Source organism: Quercus suber, unplaced genomic scaffold (assembly GCF_002906115.3).
Source record: "Quercus suber isolate HL8 unplaced genomic scaffold, Cork oak 2.0 scaffold_179, whole genome shotgun sequence".
Taxonomy (NCBI): domain Eukaryota; kingdom Viridiplantae; phylum Streptophyta; class Magnoliopsida; order Fagales; family Fagaceae; genus Quercus; species Quercus suber.
The window spans coordinates 1,128,759-1,141,081 of record NW_027069638.1 but is presented as its reverse complement, the minus strand read 5'-3'; the positions used below and the strand labels follow the sequence as shown (position 1 = coordinate 1,141,081).

Below are 12,323 nucleotides of genomic sequence, written 5' to 3'. Positions count from 1 at the left end.
ACCCGTTTATGACCCAAACCCATTAAGGCCCAACCCTAACCCGAAAAAACCCGTGTCGGGTTTGTGTCGTGTTCGCGGGTTGGGTTGAACATTGACACCCCTGAGTGCATGTTGAATTTGGTGTCAAAAGTAAAGTTGAAGTTCGAGGTTTCAAAATTGGACCCGTCGGTGTGTTTGGTGGGTCGAAACTCGAAACTCGAAGGACTGTAGTAAATTTTTAGTTTTCTAATTTTAATTTTTGTTTCGTAGGATAGAATTGCGTGTGAAGAGGTCTATTATTTCTTAACTTTAAAAATATCTGACGTGGCATAATATGATTAGAAGGATGTAAACATATGCTTATTTTTCCCGCCATATGATCCGCGCCGGAGATTAGGGTTTCAGACAGAGAACTCAGATAATTTGAATTCCTTCTTTATTCATTTCACTTACCAAAACCAAAACGCACAAAAACTACAGGGGCTTCATTTGCTCAGGCTAAAAGGTTCTGCCAACTCTCTCTGGTTTGTCTAACGATCAGGTAAAAATCTCTAGTCTCAATCGTTATAAGTGCTTTATAACGATTATAAAGCAATTAATTATTGTTGTTTTGTTTGATTTATTTTTTCGTTGTTAGTTTAGATGAGCGTAATTTCTTTATCTATGCCAAACAATGAAATTTGCAATTGTTTGGATTTTAAATGATGGATTATTGTAAACCCCTTCATTTTTAGATTTTCCTATGAAAAAAATCAATTACTACATCCAAACACAATGCTAATAAAGAACGTTGTGTTTTTATATCTTGGTTGGCAATAAAGAACAGATTGTTTACAAAAGAGAGATTAGTGAGCGGAGGACTAGCAGTTGATTTGCTTTGCGTCAGTAGAATTTAGAAGAGGGTTAATTATTGGTGCTACCAAGAATTCATAGGGGATGATTGGGATGATGATGTTGTTGACTGGGCAGAAAAACAATGGAAAGGAAAATCCTTGAAATCTGTATGTGGTAAACTGGGGCTTAGTGCAGCTGTTTACCGCATTTGGAGTCAGAGAAATGCAATCGTTTTTCGAGGATTGATTTAAAAAGAAAATCAGACTGTGGGGCTTATCAGAAAGCGAGTCAAAGATTCGAGTTGAAGGGGGTAGTGTGTTCCCTAGTACCCATTTTAATCAGAAACTCTGCTGTGTAGGTTTGGATTCACAGATTCTGTTCTTCAGAGAAACCCTATTTCGCTTAAGGATGCTGCCTAGGCCTCCCTTTAGCTTTATGAAGTTGTTTGTTGTTTGCTTTGTTGGCTATCTGCTGTTGAGTGTTGGTAGTGCTTTTGTTAGTTGGTTTTTTTTTTTTTTTTTTTTGGGTGTTGTAGTTCTGTTATGGTTCTGCAGGTTTGAAGGTTGTGTTGCTTTGTCTGGCTGGGGCTTATTTGAGGTTCTTTTGGTTTGTTGTTGTTGGTCTCCCTTTTAAGAGCCTTGTCTGTATTGTTGCTGGTTTGGGCTCTGTGGTTCTGTTTTGTTGCTGGTTCTCCAGCTCTTTCAATAAAGATTCTTGATTATCAAAAAAAAAAAAAAACACACATTGCTAATAGATTAGGAGAAGGGTCTGTTAAATTTGTGCTTCGATGTGTGTTTATATTTTTTATAAATTTTTTTGATAAGTATGTGTTTGTATTTTATAAATATTTAACATTCTTTGTGGAAGCTATTAAAATACATGTTAATAAAATGCTGGTGGCTTCATAAGAACTGATCTTTGGGAAGTTCTTAATAAGGAAATACTGATAAGGTTCATGCCGCTGAATTGTTTTGCAATTCCTGTTGAATTTGATGTTATAATAATTGATATTGTATAAAAGCACTGATCGCACAATCAGAATCTTGATTCTCACACTGGGATTTCACCAGATGATTCATTTGCTACAATCGTAGTATTCCTGTCAATACTATTCTCATCAAATGAACTTTTAGCATCCTGCATTTTAAGCTCATCAACAGCAACCCTCCCTGCCGAAGTATCATGATAACTTCTTGATAAAGTTAATGATGGCACCTTACTTCAAGGTAGAAAGTTACATCCGAACCAAATTGGTGGTGTGATCTTGTGCTTTTCTACCTTCTCAGACCAAAACGAATAACTGGTCATAAGACTCGCTTTACAACTTTTTTCTTCGAGTAATAGCAAGCATCAAGCTAGGCATATCCTTTTTACAATGGCCTAGACATGAGGATTGAGGATCTCAACCTGGATCCTACTTAATTAGTTTTTCCTTCAATGCAGCACGAAAAGGACTATGGTTTAAAATTTGAGGCCTACATTGAATTGTTGTGTTTCTTAATCCTATTTGCAATTGGGCAGTGCTTATCAGTTGGTCTGTTTGTTTAGTTTGTTATGTTTTAGATTGTGCATGTATAAAACATGAGCTGGATTTGAAACCAATCGTGGATTTGTCATGGCATTTACTCTGAAAATTCATAATGGCAAAAATTTTCAAATAGGGTATTGTTTTTTACCCCATTTATACTCCAATATGGCATCTCTTCTTGTGTACTTGTTTTGGTGCATTGATGTAATTCTTGCCTACTTGTTTTTCTTTCTGTAGGATGGCCAGTGCTAGAGAAGATTTCTCTCAATTTGATATTTCAAAAGAGGTGTAGTTTTGCATTTCACTTCCATTTAATGATTGTCATGTCTTTGAATTAGAAAATATATTTGTTCTAATGTGTAAACAATATTCTTCTCAGGAAAAGGACAAACTTGTTGCAGAAGTAATCCGCTATGTCCTTTTCAAAACCCACCAAAATTCTGGGTGCCCAATTAAGAGGGATGAGCTTACTCAACTCGTTACTAAAAACTATCGTCAGCGTGCTCTTCCTGCTGTTGTGATTAATGAGGCTAAAGAAAGGCTCTCAAGCATTTTTGGCTATGAGATGAGGGAGCTACAAAGATCTCGTCCTTCATCAACAAACCAAGGGCGCTCTTCCCAGCAAAGTGAGAAACTATCACCTTAAAATTTATGATAAAGCGTATTATTTTCTGGAGTGTGCACAAGGTGTAGGGCTCCAGTTTGCACTAGATATACACGTTTGTTTCACATTGATCACAAGTCACTCGACTTACTAGTTTCTATAACAGAGTTAGCAATCACATGTTTGCCATGTTTTGCTATGAGTACAAGCCCATGGTTACCTGTTACAGAGGCACCTTTTTTTTTTTGGGGGTGGGTGGGGGATGGAGGATAGTTAAGTTACACATGCACTTAGTTGGTCTTGAATTTATAACCTCACCCTCCACCTAGTACTTGCTAGGGAAGGAGGTGCCAGTTAAACTAGAGCTTGCTGGCCAGGTTATACTTTGTGATGTTACATCACTTAACTTTTTAATAAAAGTATTAATGTTTTGTCAAGACACCTATCTATAAAAAATTAATATTTTGTCAAGACTAACACTGGATTTTATGCTCCTGACTTGATATACATTCATGCATGCTGAATTTTATGTCAATATGATGTTATATGCTAATGTAAAATTTATTTATTCAGTATGTTTTTAAAATATAAAAAACCCATAATTCTAAGCAATTTTTAGATGTTCTTAATCTTTGATTATGTTGGTATTTGGCAAGCATGATATATATGCGAAGGTCATATAATCCAATGATTGGTTCATTGAAATATTGATCCCAGAGATGTTACTAAGTGATGTAACATTGTGAAACTGTTACATTAGTTCTAATTTGAACTTAATTTATATATTAACAGACACACATATACTGATATACCTGCACGTATATGTGGACATATAACAGAATTTGAGTTTTGACTTCTTGCAAAAGAGGAAGTACAGTTTGATCCATTATTTTAAGCCAAGTTACACAAAGTTAGATTACCAGATCATAATTTGTTCTATTGTAGATTTCACCAATAAGTTGTTTGGCTGACAATACACTGGTCTGTCATTTCTATTTCTTATTTATTAATCGTTTTAGGAACTGCCACCTTTGGATACCCTTTAATAGGCATTTGCCATAAGAGGTTTCAATTTCCTTTCCACCCCCATGTTTATTTCCAACACCTTGAGTGACCTGTCTACAACCGAAATGGAAACCAAGCATTTTGAGGGAGTGATAGTGAAATTTAGTTATAGCAATGTTCTCTCATACCTAGTACACAAAGCTCCCACTTTTTGCGGGGTTTAAGAAAGGTCATGGTAGGTAGCCTTACCCTCAATTTGTTTTGGAGAGGCTGGTTCTAGGACTTGAACCTGCGACCTATTGCTTTTGGTGAAAGACACTTATCATCGCACCAAAGCCCAACCTCTACTAACAGAATCCTAAACTACTTTAAGAACTGAGGAAGATATTTCCTATTTACAGCATAGGATCTTGCTACATATAGTTTTTTTGAAGCCTCCTTTAGATTGGACCTGAGCCCTAACTTCCCATTTTACTGCCTGGATAATGGACTTTCCAGTCTTGAGATTCTCAGCATGGATTCTGGCATTACGCTGGATCCAAACATGATATGTGACTGCCTCCCAGCCTAGCTTGCATAACATTGTCTTAAGATTATTGTGCTTCGAATTCTACAATCCCCAGTTGATTACAGCATCCCAATAACACTAAGGATTTCTAAGAAGGTAGCATCTCATCACCTCTCTCCATATCAGCAAGCATTCAAAAAAAAAATGATCTCTACTTTCCAAGACCTTTCTACAGAAAACACAATCTGAATTCCCATGTAGCCCCATTGAAGGAGCCTATCATGAGGGGGAAGTATTTTTTTTAAACACAACCCATCCAATGAAATCATGCTTTGATGTAGTTATAGGAAACCGAGTCGGTTTTCTCCATGAAATTTCTGGCTTTTTCAATCTAACTTCACACCAGGTCATGGCAAAATTGAATTTACCTGTTTTTGAGAGCAGCCACATGGGTTGATTTTCACCACCAATCTCAACCAAGCGGAGTTTGTTTTGAATTGCTACAATCTCATTTGATTTTGCAGGTTTCCATCTCTAATCTCCATTATTCCTCATCTCATTAGACAGCTTTGCATCCATACTAGTAGCATCATTGTAAATGACTCTACAGCCATATTTTTCATATAGAATCCCATCTGGGTGCCACCAATCACATGCCAAAGGAAGATATGGGAAGTTGGGAACCATCTCCAACAACAAATTTCAGATATTGTGGCGCCAACTGCCAAGCCCCTTAACTTAATTAATCTTCTCCATCCCTAGGTACCATCTTGGGAAATTAATCTTCTCCATCCCTAGGTACCATCTTGGGATGCTTTGACACACCGAATCCTTCAATATGTTGTTATGACCCACCCATGCCACCCAAATTGAACCTGTTTGAGCAAAAAGTTCTAGATGTGTTTCAAACAAGCCACCTTATTCCACTTCTCAATCTCCTAATCTCCTTCAAGCCTAACCCACCCTCCTTAAGAACACAAATATTTTTTCCAAGGAATATTGGCATTATTTGCTGCTTTATCAGGACCATTCCTCAAAAATTTGTTGAACTTTTGTTCAGCAGTCGTAATGACCTTTTTAGGTGGTGTGAACATCCCAACCCAAAAAATTTGTATGTTGTACAAAACCGACTGAAGAAGCTGTAATCTTCCTGCAAAGGACAACTTTTTTGACATCCAGGAGCTCATTCTAGCTGTAATTCTATCAATTAGAGGTCGAAAATCTTGATAAAGAGGTACCTTCATTGAAGTGGAGAGAACTAAAAATTCGCTGTTTAACGCTATTCATTAGCTTACAACTCAGACAGCCTTAAATTCATCCGGCACTTTTCTGACCAATTGGACTAGACAAATAAGCAAATGTAAATTCATTAGGTTGTCAGCAAAGCAAAGATTGATAAGCTGTAGCCTGCCACATTAAGGGTGAAGCTTGAAGCTTTGAGATTTCAACTCTCTTATCCATGGTGTTCTAGTAAATGCCTCCATTCCTAGCACAAACAAGTAAGGAGACAAAGGATTCCCTCGTTTAAGACCTTTACTTCCTTTGAAGTAGCCAGCCAAGCCTCCAATAATAGCCACAGAAAATTTAGGTGTTGTAATACATTTTTTAACTGATGCAGCATTTCTCTTGGGAAAGCCAACAACACAATGACAAAGCAAACTAAACTTCCACTCTACTGAGTCAGTCATTTTTTCAGATCTACCTTAATAGTACACTTGCCAAGACCCTTTCTATGGTAAGTCTTGACTATTTCTTGTGCAAACAACACATTCTCAACTATACTTCTACCTGCTACAAATGCAGTTTGGTTAGGGCTGATTAATTAATTCTAGCATGCCTTAGGTTATTTGCTAATATTTTTGTGATGCATTTGTAAATGATGTTGCGGCATGAATTAGGCCTAAAATCGCCCATATTTGATGGATTACATACTTTAGGTACTAAGATAAGGATAGTGGCATTCATTTCTCCAAGCAACTTACCTAAAGTAAAAAAGGGCTGGATAGCTTTCACCACATCAACTTGAATAATAGACCATGCCTTGAAAAACTAGGTTTTGAAGTCATCAGGCTGGATCCTTCTCATTATCCATAGAAAACAAGGTCTGCTGAATTTCCATATCTGAATCATCCTTTCGCAAATTCTCCTCACGCCTAGATACAATCTGGAAGTCCATCACTATCTGGTTTTTACTAATTACCTCTTGTGGCTGCTGTCCTTTAGAAACACCAAGTAGGTTTTGATAGAATTCTACTGCCATCTTTATTACTTGCTGAGGATCCACTGTCTTTTCGCCTTCATTATCATACAAACACAGAATAGAGTTTCTAAAGATTCTGATTTTCACAGCTCTATGAAAGAAAGCTGTATTATTGTCTCCCAAATTTAACCAACTAATTCTTTATTTTTGGTTCATAAAAGCCCCCTCAGCCCCCCTTACAGACACATACTCATGCATGCATTCCCTTTCTTTAACAACTAGCTCATTCTGCCTAGGAAATTAACAGTTTTGAACACTTTCAAGCCTTATTCTTGCACAAGCAACTCTGTGTAATGCCTCCATAAGCTTCCTTACTGATCCTCTTTAGAGCTTGCTTCACTTATTTTAGTTACAATACAACCTGAACATTGAGAGCCCTTGAACCTCAATAGCCCATTCTTGTTTCACCCAATCTAAAAATTTATTGTTATAAGCCAAGAAATTGAAGAACTTGAAAGGTTTAGACCCATAATTCCTGTTCTCCCCGATGGAAATTAAATCAGGAGAGTGATCTGAGATCCTTGGGGCTAAAATTTCCTCCACTGCCTGCCCAAATTCAGAAAAGCAGTGCTCACTGCCCATAGCCTGATCCAGATTCCTCGCAAAAAAATGAACAAAGTTTCTCTCCAAACTAGTTTGAAGAAACTCCTCATTTATCTTTATATTGAGTGGAAATTTTGAAAATCTAACCGTTGGATTGTATGTTCTTATTTTATCCTTTATGCTTACAAAATTTCAAGAAAATCAAAAATCAATTGCTATGTAATCAAACAAATGTTAAAATTTTAAGTTTTTGTGATCTAAAATTGTGTATAAAAAATAAGTGTATTGATCGAATAGTAAATATGATTTGCATGTTACGAACATAAGGAACATGAAATTCAATAATTAGATTTTCAAAATTCACATCCAAAAAAGAAATATATGAGAAGCTTGAAGAGTCTCTCCAAAGTAGTTTGGAGAGACTTTGTTCCAAAAAAATTATTATTCTCTTTCATTGCACCTTTTGTAAAAGCACCCAATAAAAGGACGATCCATGACTTCAATATTATACAAACACTGCCCAAATTGATGATCATATAATGAAAGCTCTTTACTACCCATTCTTTCCTCATTATTGCTTGCCACATGAAAATCACTCGCTAGAACCATGCCTCGTTTACAATCTGAGCTTTAAACTCTCCAACTTCTTGGAGTAATAATATCTTTGACTCTAGATACATTCTCCTCTTTAACTCTTATTTCCACCAGGCAAACAATAGGAATATGCAAAGTACTCAATTTAGCCTTCAACTCCCTTCGTTTAAAGTGGTCATTCTGTCCCCCCTTAGTTTCCAGATTAACCAATTCATTTAATATCTGGAGGGGTTGAATACTCCTCCCTTCCCTCTAATCCATCTCCTATAACTCCTAATTTCTGCTTTACCTTTCTCTCTTCTCTCACCACTACTTGAGCAGCTACCCAGAGTAGATTCATGATCTGTTGGATAGTCAACTTAGTAAAACCAGTTTGTTTATTTTCACAAATCTCACTTTCTTCTCTAGTTACTGTAATGTTGTTCATTCAGTCACTATGATCACCACCTTGCAGCCAGAAGCTGCAACAACCACTGAGGTAACCTTTGACTGCTGTCTCCTTACCCGTATAGTTGAAATTATAATATTGTGAATGTGGAGAAAATATTTGCAAGAGGCACTAAAAACATGTTCACCAATTGAACCTCTAACTCTAAATAACTTGTTCATATGTTTCAATGAGGAAGAACAAAGAATCTTGCAGTTATCTCGACATGTTTTTCCCAACCATCTGAGATGGTGTGCAGTGCCAAGAGATCTAGTCCCTTGGTTATTTTTTTAATTGTTTTTAAATATATTCTATCTATATGGGCTCTAATGTAGTTACATTAATTCCTTGTTCCAGGTGTTGCAGATGCAAAATCCTATATCCTTATAAGTCAATTACCCGCTGATGTATATAGGAAATATGTTGAGGATGTAAATACAACACATCTCACTGGTTTCACTTTCGTCATGCTTGGTGTTGTACATCTAGCAGGTGGCAAAATTCCGGAAGGTATGGTCTCTGCTTAAATTGTTCTAAGATAATAAACTTTAGAAAGCACACCAAGAAGGAAGAATATTTCTGTTGGAAACAGCCTATCTTTCAGGAAAATTCATGGTTAAAACTTTCATCTTTTTGAGGATCCAGACCATCTGCTTGGTGGACTCTCACTTTATAGGAATTAAGTGGGATGCTTGTCTAATTACTACAGATCAGATTGTAAACATCACCTCAAGAGGCTGTTGGTGGCTTATGATTCTCACTTAAAAATTATGAGGGAAAAAATTCCTTCTAAATTTATCTTTTTTCTCATGATTTCCTAACAAATGGAAGCTCACTATTTGTGAAACATTGCAGAGAATCTTTGGCATCATTTGAGACGGATGGGATTTTCTGATAGTGATGAAATCCATCCGGTTCTTGGAAACGTCAAACAGGCATTGGAGGCACTTGTCCAGCAAAGGTTAGAATTGTCTGATAGGGTAGAGTTTTTAGTTATAATGTTTCTTTGACTGGTCGTTTATGGTGCTCTTAAATGACAACAGAAAAACAGTTGTTTTTATCCCCATTCTTGTTTCTCTTTGCAGATATTTGCAGAAGGACAAAGTTAATGGACCTGAAGGTAGTACTTTATTCTATGAACTTGCTGAGAGGGCTTTAGATGCACCGGTTAATGACAGGATTAAAGAATACATATCACAGGTATTGATTAGCAATCCAGATTGTTCAGTGAAGTCATGTTTATATAATAGAATCAGTTCTGTTTGAAATGCGTAAAATTCCTATTTTTTAATCAGTCTATGAGAACTTGGATTACCTACATTTGTTGGTAAGCGGATGAATGTAGCTGTCAGTGAGGTTTTCCATGTCATTGGTATTCCATGGTCAACTCTTTAATAGGACAAGGTTCTTACTGCCCATGCTCATCAGAAGTATCTGTGTGTAGAATATCTCCTCTTGAACCCATTTAATGGGCTTGTTGCTGCATATTTGCAATTTGCATGGCTTGAGGTTGAAGTGGATATAATGCATGGGGACTAATAAATGTTTTATACAGTACATAGAGCCAAGGATTTTTCTGATGCTTTGGAAGACTTTGATTGGATTGTCAACCGAAAAAGTCATGTAATTTATGGGTGATATGGTTTATAATTTTATGACAATTATGTTATAATTTACTAGTTTAAACTTGGTAAGAGCTGATGAAATGTTATGAGTTACATGTTTGTGAAGCTGGCACATGACAAATTGATTATTCCTTAGTCACTGACAAGAAGAATAATAGATGCTCCTTTTTGTAGGGGAAATTTTTTTGATATGTTTTATGTTTTTCTGAACTATGGCTTTCTGAAGGTATTCTATATATGTTTGGCAGATAGTGAAGAAAGATGCTGCCACTGGGGACGTTGACTAGTGTCTGACTCTCTAACCCAATTGAGGTAGTATCTAATTGTGCTTTCTTTTTTAAATTACTTTTTGACTCTAGTTTCTGAAGGAAAGCTTTGCTTGATGCTCATGAAATGTCCTTTGCCTTGTCTATGCAGACGTGAGTTCGCGGTTTTGATGAGTTGACTGTAAAATAGAAATATAGTGGAGTAAGGAGTACCTGCTTGATGTATATTTTGCGTAGGAGATTAGGGTAACAGCTGGCTTGAGTAATCTCGCTTGGCCAATTCCTGTGATGGAGGTTGGCCACAATGCGTGTTGCTTGCCCATAGCTTTTTGCAATTTGCTCTAGGTCATTAGTTGAACCTAGAAAGTGATATGCTTGCTACTGTACCCGGATAATTCCTCCAAAAATCTGAATTTAGTTGGAGTAGCTATTTATTATAATTTTGTTCTTAAGGGAGAATTTTAATGGAAACGTTTGATGTATTTATCTAATTATGAATTCCACTATAAAACAAGTTTAGATCCATCCCCACCTCCCCAAGAAAATAAAGTACAAAAAAACAAAAGAAAGACCAGCAATAGAATGATAAAAGTTATAACATTCCTGTCTGATTGTGCAGGGCCTCCACACCACTGTGGTAGATTGAAGAGTGAGTTTGAGAGTTAGGTTCGGAAAGACCGGGTAGAGAAGTGGAGAGATGGTGGTGGCTGGGGTTTGCCGCAAAGGAGCTTGGAAGCTTCAATTCTTTTAGATTCTGAAAGATCGAAGAGAGAGAGAGAGAGGTGTTTAGGCTAAGATCGGGTTAAGATAGAGATTCCGATGAGAGGGAGGTTCGAGCTTAAGAACCACCATCTGAGGTTGTGTTGAAGCGGCGGAGATGAGCTGTGAGTGGTCGGTCATGGCTGGGTTTGGAGTTTGGAGAGAGACTGTTGAAGAAGAACAGGTGTGAGTGGTCGGCCATTGATTTTTTTTTTCTTTGAACAAATTAGTAACCATTGTGATGAAAGAGAGACAACAAGGCAAATATATATTTGTGGAGGTTGATTTGAGTTTGATTTTTTTGGGTCTATGTTTTTCATGTTTAAGATTTGTGTGAATTGAGAGAGAGGTCAATACCACTTTTTGATCTTATTTCTCTTGTGTTTTTAGTTGTATTTTGATAGATCTGTGGTTTGTACGTATTGCTTGATTTAATTTGTATTAGTTTTCTGGGTATATGTTCTTCATGTTAGTGAGTGAGTTTTGGGAGTGATAGTGTTTTAATTCGTTTGGGGTTTTTTTTTTACATATTCTGTGTTAGAGTAACGACTGAGGGAGAGGTGGGTCACAGTAACGGTGAGAATTACAGATAGATAAAGTATCAAAATTGAAACCACAGGTAAGTACATCAAATTAGAGGCAAACAACAGGTGGGTAAAGTGTAATCATTCCTTAATTTAATAAATACAAAGTGTAGAACCATTCATTTATATTCTCCAATTACATTATGCCCCATCAAATATTTTAAATTTTACTAATATACATCTTCACATGCAATTATATCAAACAAAACAATGGTATTAAAAAAAAATTACATTAGAAAAAAAAGGAAAAAAAGGACAACCCTCATGATCTAATCGCCTACCACCACCACTTCGCTCATTCTTTGACCTTCTCCTTAGTCGATACCACCGAATTGAAAAGACCCAAAATTAGGGTGCGAACTGGTGAGAGTGCAGTGCATGTTGAATTTGGTGTCAAAAGTAAAGTTGAAGTTCGAGGTTTCAAAATTGGACCCGTCGGTGTGTTTGGTGGGTCGAAACTGGAAACTCGAAGGACTGTAGTAAATTTTTAGTTTTCTAATTTTAATTTTTGTTTCGTAGGATAGAATTGCGTGTGAAGAGGTCTATTATTTCTTAACTTTAAAAATATCTGACGTGGCATAATATGATTAGAAGGATGTAAATATATGCTTATTTTTCCCGCCATATGATCCGCGACGGAGATTAGGGTTTCAGACAGAGAACTCAGATAATTTGAATTCCTTCTTTATTCATTTCACTTGTCAAAACCAAAACGCACAAAAACTACAGGGCTTCATTTGCTCAGGCTAAAAGGTTCTGCCAACTCTCTCTGGTTTGTCTAACGATCAGGTAAAATCTCTAGTCTCA

General features: G+C 36.6%; 1 protein-coding gene across 1 annotated transcript; it reads left to right on the top strand.

The window, feature by feature from the left end:
* Nucleotides 1-338: 338 nt before the first annotated feature.
* Nucleotides 339-10,664, top strand: LOC112036563 (uncharacterized). Its single transcript, XM_024069407.2, has 8 exons — nucleotides 339-520; nucleotides 2,579-2,627; nucleotides 2,721-2,967; nucleotides 8,640-8,792; nucleotides 9,138-9,243; nucleotides 9,368-9,482; nucleotides 10,156-10,219; nucleotides 10,325-10,664. The coding sequence occupies exons 2-7, from the start codon at nucleotides 2,580-2,582 to the stop codon at nucleotides 10,192-10,194; spliced, it is 708 nt and encodes a 235-aa protein (XP_023925175.1). The 5' UTR covers nucleotides 339-520; nucleotide 2,579; the 3' UTR covers nucleotides 10,195-10,219; nucleotides 10,325-10,664.
* Nucleotides 10,665-12,323: the final 1,659 nt, after the last annotated feature.

Bases quoted from the DNA above. Each gene is read 5' to 3' on its own strand.
- LOC112036563 (XM_024069407.2), top strand. From the start codon at position 2,580: ATGGCCAGTGCTAGAGAAGATTTCTCTCAATTTGATATTTCAAAAGAG. The intron at 8,793-9,137 runs GTATGGTCTCTG...GAAACATTGCAG, and splicing joins AGGTGGCAAAATTCCGGAAG to AGAATCTTTGGCATCATTTG. The intron at 9,483-10,155 runs GTATTGATTAGC...TATGTTTGGCAG, and splicing joins TTAAAGAATACATATCACAG to ATAGTGAAGAAAGATGCTGC.